Here is a 17,064-nt window from a genome sequence, read left to right as displayed (position 1 = left end):
GTGGCCACACAAAATATTGACACTTTGTGCCCAATTTTGACATTTTTACTTAGGGGTGTACTCACTTTTGTGGCCAGCGGTTTAGACATTAATGGCTGTGTGTTGAGTTATTTTGAGGGGACAGCAAATTTACACTGTTATACAAGCTGTACACTCACTACTTTACATGTTAGCAAAGTGTCATTTCATGAAAAGATATAATAAAATATTTACAAAATGTGAGGGGTGTACTCACTTCTGTGAGATACTGTATGTGTGTGTGTATGCTTGTAATATACAATAGACATTAACTTGCTGCTTAACTACCACAGTACAATGTGTCGTGAAAGAAATCAACTCTAGTCATTCCAGATTTTAATTAATTAATTATTTATTTATTTATTTTTGTTACAATTACGGACATGTCTGAGAAGTAATTCTGCTTTTTTGTCGTTCCACCACACAACTTTTGCGAATATTCGTTGGAACCATAGACTACAAAAGGTTGGACTATGGTTTCGGGAAACACAGAATCGTTGAACTATTAACCATGGTTTTATTACATTGAAAGTGTAGTTACTTTTTTGCCTGATTGATTACCATTTGTATAACCTCCGTTTTACTACAAATACCATGGTTAAACTATGGTTAGTGTAATAAAACTATGGTTAATTTGTGGTTACCATGCTTTTAACTATAGTAACGATGTTTTTTGGTTTTATTCGTAATAAAACCATGGTTAATTTTCGTAAGGGTTAATAACGACGGAACGTTCGACCATAGTTGACTAACGATGCTTTTGGGAAACACACCCCTGTTAGTTCAGTGTTGAGTGTTTGTAAACTTTAGAGGATTAGTTCATTTTAAAATGAACATTACCACATGATTACTCACCCTCAAGCTATCCTAGTGTATGACTTTATTCTTTCAAACGATACAGACGGAGTTATTAATAATCACCGTGATGCTCCAAAGCTTTATAATTGCGGTGCACGGAAGTTGAATACGGAAGGCGGTTTGGCGGGAGCTAGATATTTTACTTTATAACTTGTTAAATATGGATATTTTTCTCACACAAATGCATCGCTTTGCTTCAGAAGGCCTTTATTAACCCCCCGGCGCCGTGTGGAGTACGTTTATGATGGATGCACTTTGAGTTTCAAACAGGTGGTTTCCGTTCACTGCCATTATAAAGCTTAGGAGCATCAGGGTGATTATTAATTTAACTCCAATTGTGTTCATCAGAAAGAAGAAAGTCATACACCTAGGATGGCTTGAGGGTGAGTAAATCATGGGTACGGTGTAATTTTCATTCTACAGTGAACTAATCCTTTAGTTAATTTATCAAGACATTAATCAAAGAAAAAGAATAAACACTGCCATCTAGCGCTCTAATTGAGCGAACATATTGTTACCTACTGTTTTTGTGTACTTCTTCCTCCAGGGGGCGCTCGACGGCTCAGGAGCCGCACCAAAAGTCCCTTTCTTCGGCCGCAGTCAGTTTTCAAATGATTGTTATCGGTATTTTTATACTAAACACCAGTAATCAACAAAAATGACTGAAATACTTATTCAGTAATCACAAACAAATGTGATTGGTCCTTTACATTAGGCTATAGTCTTTGGTTCCACTTACAACACGATCTAGATTTGTAAATAATGATAAACAGCGAAGATTTAGAATAGAAAAATTATTGAAACATTTAAAAACTACGTCTGTGGTAACCAGCGACCAGTATCATCAGAGATGGTATCATGACTATCGCCGTTCTGCTCTCCTGTTATTTCTGTGAGGGTTCGCTACGTCATCACTTCGCGACTGCAAAACAGTTCTCGGGAGGATCATGATCCCACATGGTCAACAGAACTGTACACTGTACGCTTTAATTTTTCGTTTATGAAAGCTGTGCATGAATACAGACAGTTATCATAATTGTAAGTGAGTGAAATAAAGGTCTACGTGGCGCTGACACGAGCCAGGAGTCACTATGGCGCTATTTATGATAAATAGGTAACGTTATGTATATTATATTACATTAAAGTATATGTTGTTCGCTGCACATTTAGTTAACTGGCACAGAACTTCTTAGAGTAAATTATTTGACCAGTTTAATCATAAGTAATGACTCTCACTCTCAGTTGTATAGTCTGGCATATGATTCTCTGTTTATCTTTACACTTCATCTGAAATTACTAATTGTATAATTATGTGACTTCATTAAGTATTTATATTTTTTAAATGAGTTTCTCATTGCAGAGCTATTCAAGTAAATTGGTGAATTAAAGAATGAAAAACATACACATTAATATAAAACGAGGACAAAATATGGCGTTTCAATTAAACATTGATCTAATTTAACCTAAAATCTGTGTTGAAAAAAGTTATGTCATCAACCCATCATCTGGTGTGACCCTCTGTCTATTGATGTGTTACCTGTGATCAGGTATTTAGGGGAGGAGGAGGACTGTGAATCTAGCAGAGAGTCTCGATCCAGTGCTTTGCTGGCTAAACTTCAGGAGCAGGTCAAAGCCAGAGAACAGCAGAGCGTCTCAAACACGGCTGAAGAAGATAAAGACCACCATCAGAGTGATAAAGAACAAAAGAAAAGAAAACGGCAAGAGGCTGACGGAGTGCAGCATAAAACAAAGAAAACTGACAATGTTAAAAAAACTGATCTTGATGATGAAGCTGCCAGTTCAACTAAAAAGAAGAAAAAACACAAAAAACTTAAAACAGTGTCCAATGAAAATGAGAGTGTCAATACAGGTAATGCTGACTTACTACTATCTTTGATTGTTTTTAAACTAGTCGATCTTGTTGGTTTGGTGTGCTTAAAACATTTTGCCACTTTTTAGAACAAATAGGGTATTCCATTGCTTTTTTTAAAACAATAAAGCCATAAATCCCATGTTCCCAAATATGTTAGATAAACTATTATCTAACATTATATTAAAATGAACATTGAAAAGTAGCTATGAATATGACATTTCAAAATTTGGCATATCATATTATGCCAAAATATTATATTTAGCTGTATACCACATTTTTTGCAACCCTGTTACTGCATTGACTTTCCTGCATTAATAAACTGAACATACATAAAATTTTGATATACTCAAGAAATTATATAATTTGGATCTTTTTTTGCAGCATAACAATAAGACAAGTAAATAATATTACATTTTCTCAATTTTTACACTAATTTAGTGTTTTATTCTATTTATCAAGCTCAAATACTCAACCCAGTTACCAAAGTTATTGTAAGAATTATTTTTTTTTCTTTATTTAAATAAAATACACATATTTCAGTGGCTACAAATCAAAACATTTCCAAAATGCCTACAAAGGAAATTTGCAACCCTGTTACCAGTTCTACCATATTGTTTTTTGTTGTTGTGTCTGCTTACTATTTATTTGTCAGTGTCATTAAAAAAAAAATCACAAAAATCAGGGTCTAAAAATCAGGGCAACTGTTTTAAACTCTAATTTTGGTAGCAGGGTTACAAAAATTGCAAACCTCATATAAAATATTAATAAAATTAAACAATAGAAAATAAAATAGCTCATATGGCATTTAATTTAAACTTCTGATATGGGCTAAAAAAATTTTTTTTGATAGTTAAAGGATTAGTTCACTTCTAACTGAAATTTTCCTGATAATTTACTCACCCCCATGTCATCCAAGATGTACATGTCTTTCATTCTTTAGTTGAAAAGAAATTAAGGTTTTTGAGGAAAACATTCCAGGATTATTCTCCATATAGTGGACTTCACTGGGGTTCAACGGGTTGAAGGTTCAAATTGCAGTTTCAGTGCAGATTCAAAGGGCTCTACACGATCCCAGATGAGGAATAAAAGGGTCTTGTCTAGCGAAACGATTGGTCATTTTCAAAAAAACAAAAAAATCTATAAAAATATATGTACTTTTTAACCATAAATGCTTGTCTTGCACTACCTCTGCGATGCACCACACATGGCATAATCTCGTTGGAAAGGTCACGTGTGACGTAGTTGAAAGTACAGATCCAGTGTTTACAAAGCAAACGTGGAAAGACTAAGTCAAATGCCCTTTACAAAAAAAAAGGTAAAACAATATTTTTTGGATGATTTTGAAGTTGGAGGAGAAAATGAGATGGAGTTTTTCACCCTGCCACGGTACTTCTGCCTACTTCACACATGACCTTTCCAAAGTGATTACGTAATGCGTGGCAGATTGCAGAGAAGTGCAAGATGAGCATTTGTGGTTAAAAAGTATATACATTTTTATTTTTTTTTTTTTTAGAAAATGACCAATCTTTTCACTAGATAAGACCCTTTGAAGCTGCACTGAAACTGTAATTTGGACCTTCAACTTGTACCCTGGTGAAGTCCACTATATGGATAAAAATCCTGGAATGTTTTCCTCAAAAACCTTCATTTCTTTTCGACTGAAGAAAGAAAGGCATGAACATCTTGGATGACATGGGGGTGAGTAAATTATCAGAAAATTTTAATTCAGAAGTGAACTAAACCTTTTAATCACCTCTTTTAACTGAGCATTTGTTGGGGAATAAAAGACTTTATTAAGATTTCGAACTCCGTTTTTGTGGAAATTGCTTTATACAGAAATGTATCATTGATTTTAGGAGATAATGAATTGGATAATAAGAAGTTTGTAGAAATCACAGAAACAACTGAAAGTGACCCAGAGGAAAGTAAGAAGACTGAAAAAGCTGTGGACCCTCAGATCGATCAGATCCAAGCAGAGACAGGAAGCAGCACCTCCCAGACCGCTTTCCACATCCTGGGAGGATTCAAAGAGAAGACGGTGCAAAAGGTAGCATGGGAAAATATCTTTAAGTTCTGAGTGTAACTGTATTGAGGGTTATGTCTTGTAAACAACTGTTTTTGCACAATTGCAGGTCAGAAGAGTATTGCCTCAGTGGTTGGCCCAGCCTGACGTCATTCAGAGGGACATGAAGAATAACCTCATTCCCATCAGTCAGGTGCCAGGCATCTGTCCGATATTGCTGAAGAAATTAGAGGCTAATGGAATACAGAGCTTCTTTCCAGGTAAGTACATCAGCTCTGACAAGAATAACTTTATTTAATTCTGTTCTACATTTATGAATTTGCCATCATCTTTCATCTACTGTAGTAACTTCAATTAGTGTTCACATCTGATCAAGAACCCATGACCTTGACGTTGCTAGTGCTGTGCTGTGTTTGTGTTTTTCAGTTCAATCTGAGGTCATCCCTGCCATTCTAGAAAGTGTGAGCTCAGGGCTGCTGCTGGGTCCTGGTGGCTACAGGCCCAGAGACATCTGTGTTTCTGCACCTACTGGAAGTGGAAAGACATTGGCGTTCGTCATACCTGTTATTCAGGTACAAACAATGAATTGCATTAGAATGCATTTTTATTTATTTCTCCAAAATATTGGCATTGGAACTTAGTGACTTAGTAGTTTGCACATGTGCTCTGACAAATTGACGCGCCCCATTGTTTTATGTTTTGGATTTTTGTCATGAAACCTGTCAAGAACATTATTATTATTATCCAAGGTAGGGCTGCACGATTAATCGCATGCTATTCTCACGCGCATTTCGTCAGTAAAGCCGGTTCCCTGATTACCGCTAAATCGCCATCACCTGTTTTTAAACGGAGCGCCTTTTAATAGACGGAGCCGTAGTTCACGGACAAGCCACGCAATATCGCGTTCATTATCGCAGGCGATTCATCTGCGATATGAACGCGATATTGCGTGGCTTTTCAGTGACCTACGGCTCCGTCTATTAAATGCCGCTTCATTTGAAAGCAGGTGATGGTGATTTAGCGGTAATCAGGGAACCGGCTTTACTGACGAAATGCGCGTGAGAATAGCATGCGATTAATCGTGCAGCCCTAATCCAAGGCAGCATTTATTTAATCAAAATACAGTTAAACATTAACATTGTGTTATAGATAAGTATTATCTAAAAGTAGTCAAATTACATTACCTAAAATGTGTAATGTAACAGATTACATTACTAACTAAAATTTTTGTCATGTAATTTGGAGTCAGTAACTGACTACAATTTGTAAGCAATCTACCCAGCACTGTATATGTGTGTGTGTGTGTGTGTTTGCTAACGCAGGCATTGTCCAAGCGTGTGGTGTGTGAGGTCCGTGCACTCGCTGTTCTACCCACCAAGGAGTTAGCTCAACAGGTAATGATTTTTTTAATCGTTGATTATTTATCAAATAATTATCTACATAACTGCCTATGTTCATTGTTCATCCTTGATTCCAACCCCACAGGTGTCAAAGGTGTTTAGCACATACACTGAGGGCAGCAGTCTAAAGGTGGTCATAATCGCAGGCCAGAAATCATTTGCTGCAGAGCGAGCAGCGCTCTCTGAAAGCAGGTGAGTGTTTGTAGGCTCACTGATAGAGCTGCTTATTTGTTTCAATTAGAGGTCACGATTCTCCCACGATTCTGAACAGACCACTAAACAAAATAACATGTAATTTACTAGAGGTTATGATGGAATGTTAATTGCTGCAGTCTATTTTAATTCTTTTTTTAAAAATCGGTTTGAATGAATGATTCAATGACTCACTCATAAATACTTTGCTTGTTTGATTAGTGGATGAATCAACGTTTTTGAACAAATCTCTTGAATGAATGATTCAATGACAAATACATGTTTTAACAGTCACTTGTGGACTCGGCACCTAGATGCGTAATGATGTAATTGATACAATCATTATTTGAAGCGCCAAATTCCTTTCAAAATGTGATTTGCTCTATTTGGTCAATATTTTATTTATTTATTTATTTTTATTTCACACACTTCATCATTTTAAAGACAAAATTAACAATAATTAAGAAAACTTAATGTGTGTAAAAAGGGAAACCCCAAAGAAGCTATTGAAAGCTTTTAAAAGGGGGCCCACTACCGTAGGCATCAGTGTTTATATAGTTGTGTTTATGAATTATACAGACTGCAAGTGTTTAAAAATTAAAATAGTGACGGCTTTTGTCTCCGTGAATACAGTAATAAACGATGGTAACTTTAACCACATTTAACAGTACATTAGCAACATGCTAACGAAACATTTAGAAACACAATTTACAAATATCACTAAAAATATTATGTTATCATGGATCATGTCAGTTATTATTGCTCCATCTGCCATTTTTCGCTATTGTTCTTGCTTGCTTACCTAGTCTGATGATTCAGCTGTGCACAGATCCAGATGTTAATACTGCCTGCCCTTGTGTAATGCCTTGAACATGGGCTGGCATATGCAAATATTGGGGTCATACATATTAATGATCCCGACTGTTACGTAACAGTCGGTGTTATGTTGAGATTTGTCTGTTTTCCGGAGGTCTTTTAAACAAATGAGATTTATATAAGAAGGAGGAAACAATGGAGTTTGAAACTCAACGTATGTCTTTTCCATGTACTGAACTCTTGTTATTCAACTATGCCAAGATAAATTCAGTTTTTGATTCTAGGGCACCATTAATAAACAGGCAAATCATTGTCATTTAGGAATGAGATTGTGTGGATGTTTGAATTGAGATCACAAACTTTTAATGATTAAAATCGTGCAGCTCTACTCATGGAGTAGGATAACAATAGATGCTTCGACTCACTTAAAATATGTGACTAATGACCACCCAGAGTAGGTGTAACTACAAGTAAGTACTAACTTCAGTTAAACTATTTGCATCTTTGTGTAGGGGAGGTGTTAGCCACAGTTTGGCAGATATCGTTGTGGCCACGCCGGGCCGACTAGTGGATCACATCAACAAAAATGACAACTTCAGTCTACAACACCTACGATTCCTGGTGAGTCTAAGGCTAAGTATAGTAACCCATACTCTGAATTAGTTTCTGTTAGCTTTGAGGTTATCTAAATGCTAGTATACTCCTAAAAATAACTTTTGGCAGATATTTTGGCATATAAATTTTGAACATTTTAATACCTTTATTAAAGGGTTAGTTCACCCAGAAATTAAAATAATGTCATTTATCACTTACCCTCATGCCGTTCCACACCCGTAAGACCTTCGTTCATCTTCGGAACACAAATTAAGATATTTTTGTTAAAATCTGGTGGCTCAGTGAGCCCTGCATAGAGAGCAAAGCAACCGAACCTCTCAAGATCCATAAAGGTACTAAAAACATATTTAAATCAGTTCATGTGAGTTCAGTGGTTTTACCTTAATATTATAAAGCGATGAGAATATTTTTGAGCGATTTTCAAAACACTGCTTCTGAGCTTTACGAATCGAATCAGTGGTTCGGAGCACCAAAGTCATGTGATTTCAGCAGAAATCCGAATCACTGATTCGAAACAAAAGATTCGTAAAGCTCAGAAGCAGTGTTTTGTTATCATCCATCACGAGATATTGTTGAAAAGTCATTATTTTGGGGTTTTTTTGGCACACAAAAAGTATTCTCGTTGAATACTTGAACTCACATGAACTGATTTAAATATGTTTTTAGTACCTTTATGGATCTTGAGAGGTTCGGTGGCTTTGCTCTCAATAGAGGCCTCCCTGAGCCATCGGATTTTATCAAATATCTTAATTTGTGTTCTGAAGATGAATGAAGGTCTTACTGGTGTGGAACGACATGAGGGTGAGTAATAAATGACATTATTTTCATTTTTGGGTGAACTAACCCTTTAAGCAAGAACACATTAAACTGTGAGTATTGAGGAATAAAAAATGAGGATTGAGGAAGGACAAGTTTATTGACAAGACCGTATTTAGATTAAGGGGGACCAAAGATTATTATCTCTGTTTTGTCATTAATTTGGAGTAGGTTATTTGCCAACGACATTTTACATCAGGACAGTCCAGCAAAGGCTAAATAGAATCACCAGATTTCAGAGGAAGATATAGCTCTTTTTCAGCAGCATACAAATGAAAGGAAATATTGTGTTTCCTGATAATATTTCCAAGGGGAAGCATATATCGATTAAAGAGAATCAGCCCCTGAATGAACCCCACAGACAATAGGAGCTAGGGATGAGGAGAGTTTATAGGAGGAGAGTAATAATATTTCACAATATTACTGTGTTCACTATTTTTCATCAAATAAATGTAGGCTTGGTGAGCATAAGAGACTTATGAACTTTAAAAAACTTGTAAAAAAAAAACTTAAAAAAAAAAAAAAAACTTTAACAACTTTTTAAACAGTATTTTTTTACATTTAAGATTTTAATAACATTTAATACAAAACAATACATGATATTAAAGTCAAACTACTTGTCAGGAAAAAAAATGGGGTTTATACATTAAGAATTGTGGTAATGTTTGTCCAAAAAAGAGGCATTTGCTTTCATTTGTGTATTAATTTTGTTTTACGCGTCACTTTTCTCTATCACAGTATTCTTCCATCTTCTGTATAGAAAGTGTGTTTATAATGTGTATTTTGTAGATTATTGATGAGGCAGACAGGATGATTGACAGCATGCATCAGTCCTGGCTCAGTCAGGTGACTAAAGCAGTATACAGAAACCCAGGTGACACACAGACGTCTTTCTTCAGAAGAATACTGCCTGGACCAATCACAGTGGCAAGGTAGGATGTCATCTTCTTTATCCATTAGTTAGAACAAAGATTTTCAATTCCACTCACACTATCAGTTCGATGGTGTCTGTGCATACCTTAACGTTAAACTTTTGAGTAACCTGGGTCTTGCTCAAACACTCAGTAATACACCTGTCACAACTAGAACATGTGACCTGTATTTCCCATTAATTACCAAGCCTCTGGTGGCCTACCGCAATCAATTCTGTCTCAAAAGAATATTTGCACCCCTCATTTATACATAAAAGGTCTCTAACATTGTGTTTTGTGCCATTGCTTTGGCAAAGCATCTGTCAATCAAACTAAATTTGAAATCACAACATGGCTGGTTTTTGTGCCCTTTTAATTCAGCTCATGATCTGGTGTTTTCCAAGTCTTTTAGAGCAGCTCACTCCATCTCTGCATGTGCTGCGAGTTTAACACACGCCAGTTACGCTTTTTCATATTTTGATGTAATGCAATTACAGCATTTCACTAGATTTGTAATGAGAAGCATTTGTAAACCTGCTTTCACATAAACTGAAAGGTCTCCCTACTGTTTTCACCAAAATAAAAGCTTGAGGATTTAACTCTTGGAAGTGAAGAAATTTTACCTCTGTAGTGTAAAATAAAATAATAATTAATATACTTATTTTGAAATATATGTTTCATTTACATTTATTTTACAGTGCATTTGTTTTAAAAAAGTACTATATAACTGTCTTAAGAATAATAATAATGATGATAACTACAACAATACAAATAATAATAATGTATTATAAATAATAATGCCCCAGTCGAGGTCCACTCCCCGTAGTCTCACAGAATTCTGTGGGAAACACTGCTGTGACTGAGCTCAATATTTATGACTGTTTGTTTGTATGTCAGTTTGTCTCCACCGCAGATTCCTCTGCAGAAGTTGCTGTTTTCCGCCACCCTCACACAAAACCCTGAGAAACTACAACTGCTGGATCTGCACCAGCCTCGACTCTTCCGTTCCACACACACCTTTTCAGAGACCCCCACACAAAGCCAGGACACATTTAACTTTCCTCAGGGCCTCTCTGTGAGTTTAACAACATTTCCTAAATTTTGTAATCAGATACACTGGTACAGTTCTCCTTTGCACACCTTTAACATATTGGAATGTCTTATGCAGGAGTATTACGTCTCCTGCAACCAAAGCAACAAACCGCTCATCATCCTTCACTTCCTACTTCGGCTCAAGTTCAGTCCTGCTTTGTGCTTCACAAACTCCAGAGAAGGAGCACACCGGTAATGATGGATTTTAAGCTCCAGCACGATGCAGATGTATGACTAACATATTTATACACAGGGCTCCAGGCTGTGACTAAAATAGTTGTAAATTTAAAAAACAAAAACTTGCAGCAATGAATAAATAGAAATCTAGTCGGCACTGGCAGTAGAACTGAAAATCTGGTTAATATTCACCAATCAATCCTTTCAATCTGTCCATTTAACTGAATCGATTTAGCAATTTTTTTTTACGTCACTAGTTAAGTGTTTATTGATGTCCCACCATGACATTCATTACATTACATTAATTACTTTAGTATAATATTTTGATAAATATTGTTGCTTATTCGGCAATATGCCATACAGTATATGTCGATTTTTATTATGATTTACACATATACACTACCGTTTATAGTTCGGGGTCTGTAAGATTATTTAAAATGTTTTCAAAGTCTCTTATGCACATTAAAAATACAGTAAAAACTAATATTGTAATTTTGTAAAATATTAAATATTCAATTTCAAATATTCTATTGAATATATTTTAAATATTTATTTAAAAATATTATTTTAAATATTATTTACATATTTTAAATATTATTACAATTTAAAATGTTATCTATTTGAATATATATGTAAACAGTAATTTATTACTGCGATGCCATGCTGGATTTTCAGCATCATTACTTCAGTATCCTTCAGATCTGTAACTTGTGCCAATGTAAAATACTTAACTGTCACTTCCCACTTTTGTCGCTTTGAATTTAATGCATCCTTTCCAAATAAAAGTATTAATTTCTTTTTTGCTTTTTTTTTTAAATCTTAGGTAGTAAATTCAATATGTATGGGTATTTTAGAAGCCAGAGGCTCCCTAGTCATTTTTGGAGGAGTCTGAAGGAGCCCCCGAGATAATTCCTTTTAATATCAGAGTGAATTATTAATCATGAACAATTCACAAAGATTCTTCACATCAAAGAAACCTAACCACACAGATTAGATGGTGTACACAATGAAATTAGTAACAAATATGTGCAGAAACTTGGGTCTTAGCTGTGATCAACTGAACGTAAAACTACTGTATTTTTGTCTAATTAGACTTTATTTGCTGGTGAAGCTGTTTGGCGGTGTGGAAGTGGCTGAGTTTTCCTCTAGACTGAGCCCAAGTGAACGACAAAGAACACTGAAAGACTTTGAGGAAGGGAAGATCCCACTGTACGTATGCCTTAATGTACAAATATATATATATATATGTGTATATATATATATATATATGTATATGTGTGTGTGTGTGTGTATCCCTTTAAATAGGGAGAAGAATCATTTCAAGAATAATTTATGCAATTTTATTTTGTTTATTTAAAAGAATTAAAAGAAAAGTTTCATGTCTATCCTTCAACTGGTCGAGGCTGTTTTATATACAGTATCTCACAGAAGTGAGTACACCCCTCACATTTTTGTAAATATTTTTAATTTTTAATTATATCTTTTCATGTGACAACACTGAAGAAATTACACTTTGCTACAATGTAAAGTAGTGAGTGTACAGCTTATATAACAGTGTAAATTTGCAAATTTTACACCCCTAAGTGAAAATGTCCAAATTGGGTCCAAAGTGTCAATATTTTGTGTGGCCACCATTATTTTCCAGCACTGCCTTAACCCTCTTGGTCATGGAGTTCACCAGAGCTTCACAGGTTGTCACTGGAGTCCTCTTCCACTCCTCCATGACAACATCACAGAGCTGGTGGATGTTAGAGACCTTGCGCTCCTCCACCTTTCGTTTGAGGATGCCCCACAGATGCTCAATAGGGTTTAGGTCTGGAGACATGCTTGGCCAGTCCATCACCTTTACCCTCAGCTTCTTTAGCAAGGCAGTGGTTGTCATGGAGGTGTGTTTGGTGTCGTTATCATGTTGGAATACTGCCCTGCGCCCAGTCTCCAAAGGGAGGGGATCATGCTCTGCTCATTCATGGTTCCCTCAATGAACTGTAGCTCCCCAGTGCAGCACTCATGCAGCCCCAGACCATGACATTCCCACCACCATGCCTGACTGTAGGCAAGACACACTTGTCTTTGTACTCCTTACTTGGTTGCCGCCACACACACTTGACACTATCTGAACCAAGTAAGTTTATCTTGGTCTCATCAGACCACAGGACATAGTTCCAGTAATCCATTGTCCTTAGTCTGCTTGTCTTCAGCAAACTGTTTATGGGCTTGCTTGTGCATCATCTTTAGAAGAGGCTTCCTTCTGGGATGACAGCCATGCAGACCAATTTGATGCAGTGTGCAGCGTATGGTCTGAGCACTGACAGGCTGAACCCCCCCACCCCACCCCACCAACCCCATCAACCCCATCAACCTCTGCAGCAATGCTGGCAGCCCTACGTCTATTTCCCGAACACAACCTCTGGATATGACGCTGAGCATGTGCACTCAACTTCTTTGGTCGACCATGGTGAGGCCTGTTCTGAGTGGAACCTGTCCTGTTAAACAACTGTATGGTCTTGGCCACCGTGCTGCAGCTCAGTTTCAGGGTCTTGGCAATCTTCTTATAGCCCACGCCATCTTTATGTAGAGCAACAATTCAGATCCTCAGAGAGTTCTTTGCCATGAGGTGCCATGTTGAACTTCCAGTGACCAGTATGAGAGAGTGAGAGCGATAACACCTTGAAATTTAACACACCTGCTCCCCATTCACACCTGAGACCTTGTAACACTCTAACGAGTCACATGACACCGGGGAGAGAAAATGGCTAATTGGGCCCAATTTTGTCATTTTCACTTAGGGCTGTACTCAATTTTGTGGCCAGCGGTTTAGACATTAATGGCTGTGTGTTGAGTTATTTTAAGGAGACAGCAAATTTACACTGTTATACAAGCTGTACACTCACTACTTTACATTGTAGCAAAGTGTCATTTCTTCAGTGTTGTCACATGAAAAGATATAATAAAATATTTACAAAAATGTGAGGGGTGTACTCACTTCTGTGAGATACTGTATATAATATAATATATGTATGTATATATAATATGTATGTATGTATGTATACATACCTACATACATAAATATATTCTGTGTGGCTGTAATGATGAACAATGGTGATGTTTTTCATTTTAGGTTGATAAGCACAGATGCTGCTGCCAGGGGCATTGATATCAATGGCGTAAAATGTGTCATTAATTATGATGCTCCTCAATACGTCCGAACATACATTCACAGGCAAGTCAAATATTACAATAAAAATCCAATAAATCCATTGATTTGATTTCAGGATTATGATTTACATATCACACCTTTAATGCATTTTCATTTGCAGGGTGGGCAGAACAGCGAGAGCAGGGAAAGCTGGGTTGGCGTTCACCTTCCTTTTAAAAGTGCAGGTCAGGTTTTTGTCATAACTTGAATTATTGATGATTTGGTTGTTTGTTGTTTCAGTCAATTAGCAAATCTTAGCAAAAACCAATTTACATGTACAAATAAATAATTAATGAGTGACTGTGATAAGTTTCTCTTTTGCCCTGTTTCCACCTGGTTTTAAGATGCATTTTGGTCGCTCGGATCACAAGTAGACGAGGGAGACACATACCCATTTCTCTTTTGTCCACTTTCATCCACTTCTGTCCTGATTTCTTCGAGGGGAGGGTCTATGTGTGGGTAAACATATGGGCTTTTTCAGATCTTTCGATCTAATGGACAAAATAAGCTCACGCAATTTACATATGAATGCATTCTGAGATGATGGAAAAACATACACAGAGCAGCAGCTTTCGTTTCTGCTCTGACAGCCGCAAGATCACGCCAAATGCTGTGAGCATATGTTAGAAATCAGGAATGGTGAGAGAACATTGTGTTTGGTACATTTTTCGTCTTCAAACCAAACTTGGGTCTTCAGCCAACAAAGTTTAATTCCTGTCTAGCACGCTTCCCATAATGTTTACGCATTAGGTCAGTGGGTGGAGAGCAGGTGGTCTTTAGTGACTGTTCGAACTCATTCAACCACATGAGTGTTTACACTACGAAAGCAGTCCGGTCAAATGCTTTTTCGGCTCAAAACATTTTAAACCCTGTTAACACCTGTATTTAGTGTCGTCCACTCGTGATCCGATCAACCAGAACGCATCTTAAAACCAGGTGGAAACAGGGTCTAACTGATTGTCATAAAATTGTGCTTCAATACCTTTAGTCTTGGTTCATCTTTCAGGAAACAAGGTTTTTAAAGATGGTATCAGATGCTGGCAGTCCTGGCATAAAGAGGCAGCTTGTTCAACCAGAAAATCTTAAAGGCATGGAGGCTCGCTATGAGCAAGCACTGGCTGAGCTGGGCATAGCTGTGAAGGTAAAAGCAAAGCTTCAGAGCTGTCTGAGACCTTATTGGCAAGTTTTCCAGACATGGATTAAACCTATTCCTGGATTACAGAAGTGCTTTTACTGTTGGACAAGGTTTAATGTTTGTCTGGGGAGCCTGAATTATGCAAGTTTTTATCAGTAGGGAATCTAAGAATCCTTTAATCCTCCTAATTCATGAGTCTGATTATACATTGGACTAACAGGAATATGGATTTACTAAATTGCTGTTCAGAGAAATCACAACACAAAGCCACTTGGGGAATCTCATTAGTTCATAATGAGATTTGTGGCAAAATATAACTAATTTTTCATTAATTAAAAGTTCATTTGTTTCTGTATTTAATTTTGATTGATTTTGCTCATTTAGTCTCTATGTTTTATATTTTAGAAATATTTTAATCAGAAATATATTAAATTCATTACTGTCGATTTGAAATTATATAATTTAATACAGCACCACATTTTCAGATAACAAAGTTAAATTTTGAAATAATAACATCAAATCAAAAACTACTGAAATATATTAATATTTGGCTCCATTTGAAGGCTTTATGATAAATTCTGGGGGGATGATTGTCCATAAAATTAAAGTTAATTAACTAAATTTCTGTAGGCGACATTTAAAACATTGTTTGTTATTATTATCTTAATGTTTATGGTTAAATGATACTGATCAAATGTATTAAAAACTACACTAAACTAGGAGTTGCGTGAATTTCGTTCCATTTTAATTCTACATCCTTAAATTCAAAATTGAATTACAATGATGCACGGTGTTTCGCTACCTCAAATTCTACAGAAAAAGACTAAAAATGTTACAGTAAAAACCTGTTAATTGGTTAACTATGTTATCTTACCATATATAGTTATAAACTGTAAATGGTTTAACTTCAACATAAGTGTATGCAATTTTACTGTAAAATACTGTAAAATGTATGGTTTATGGAATTAAAAGGTATGAATTGTTGTATAATTTACTGTGAAAAACAGTAAAAAGACATGAAATGATTATATTTTCAATAATTTTCAATAATTTTTCTCATTTTTGTTATTAGTAAATGTTCATTAGGGTGTTTTGTGTTACATTTTATTGAGTTCTTTGGTTAATGTTTATTGTATTATTTTAGTGTCTCGTGTTTAGGGGCATCTGTCTAATGTACTATCCATGTTTTATGGACAGGCCACTCATAATGAACTTTGATTCATCATGTGGCTTTCTGTTTTAGGTTGAAAAGCAGATTTTGGTTATAAAAGTTATAGAATATATACAGGCACCAATATGCCATTGTACAATACCAGAAATATTGTCACCATATGTTTTTTGGCAACCACAACAGCTGCCTTGTTTTGTTGTTGTTTTTTACCGTAAACTTAACATGATTTTTTTTTTTTGTGTGTACTTTTAGATTTAATGTAATAATGTTGGTATATCTTTGTTTTTAAGGAGGAAAAAGCGAGGAAGCGTTTCTGAGCAGGAATTGACTGAGCTGTACATCTGTTTGCCTTTGAAGAATGATTTCAAACCTTGTTTCTCAACACAATTTCTGAAATATAATGTACAATGAGCTACAAATGTTTTTAATAAAATGTGAAAAGACTTGAGCTTGTTTGTTAATGCTTTGAACTGAAAATGTTAAATTGTATGCCACAAAGAGCAGTAAGAGGCTCTTATTTTTAATTTTTAAATTTTGTTTAATAGTATTGTTTGTTCAAACATATTTAAATAATTCCAGTTTTGCAGGGCCAGACTGTCTCGGTGATGCTTTAATACCAAGACATCAGGTTGAATGTTGAATATCTATGTTTTTGATCCATGTTTTATGTTTATTTATTTATATTCACAATCATGACCTGCTATTAACATCCAGAAAAAAATAAAATATATATCATAAATAACTTTTTTTTTATTATTTCAAAATGTCTGT

General features: G+C 35.7%; 1 protein-coding gene across 2 annotated transcripts; it reads left to right on the top strand.

Moving 5' to 3' along the window:
- The first annotated feature begins 1,759 nt into the window (after positions 1–1,759).
- Positions 1,760–16,741, top strand: ddx51 (DEAD (Asp-Glu-Ala-Asp) box polypeptide 51). 2 transcript variants are annotated; one of them, XM_048210673.1, is made up of 16 exons: positions 1,760–1,990; positions 2,424–2,746; positions 4,606–4,796; positions 4,882–5,032; positions 5,199–5,344; positions 6,095–6,166; positions 6,258–6,364; positions 7,693–7,801; positions 9,401–9,543; positions 10,420–10,597; positions 10,691–10,806; positions 11,884–12,000; positions 13,910–14,011; positions 14,109–14,172; positions 14,994–15,128; positions 16,584–16,741. In XM_048210673.1, the coding sequence occupies exons 1-16, from the start codon at positions 1,968–1,970 to the stop codon at positions 16,608–16,610; spliced, it is 2,004 nt and encodes a 667-aa protein (XP_048066630.1). In that variant the 5' UTR covers positions 1,760–1,967; the 3' UTR covers positions 16,611–16,741. The 2 variants fall into 2 exon arrangements, with proteins under 2 accessions (XP_048066630.1, XP_048066631.1); XM_048210674.1 differs by having other exon boundaries at positions 1,761–1,990; positions 4,648–4,796.
- The last annotated feature ends 323 nt before the right edge of the window (positions 16,742–17,064 follow it).

The sequence above is a fragment of the Megalobrama amblycephala genome, linkage group LG12 (genome assembly GCF_018812025.1).
Source record: "Megalobrama amblycephala isolate DHTTF-2021 linkage group LG12, ASM1881202v1, whole genome shotgun sequence".
Taxonomy (NCBI): domain Eukaryota; kingdom Metazoa; phylum Chordata; class Actinopteri; order Cypriniformes; family Xenocyprididae; genus Megalobrama; species Megalobrama amblycephala.
This window is presented reverse-complemented; position numbering and strand designations above follow the sequence as displayed.

Excerpts from the sequence above, each read along its gene's own strand:
- ddx51 (XM_048210673.1), top strand. The coding sequence starts at position 1,968 with ATGGCGCTATTTATGATAAATAG. Across the intron at positions 5,033-5,198 it reads AATACAGAGCTTCTTTCCAG|TTCAATCTGAGGTCATCCCT; the intron begins GTAAGTACATCA and ends TGTGTTTTTCAG. Across the intron at positions 12,001-13,909 it reads GAGGAAGGGAAGATCCCACT|GTTGATAAGCACAGATGCTG; the intron begins GTACGTATGCCT and ends TTTTCATTTTAG.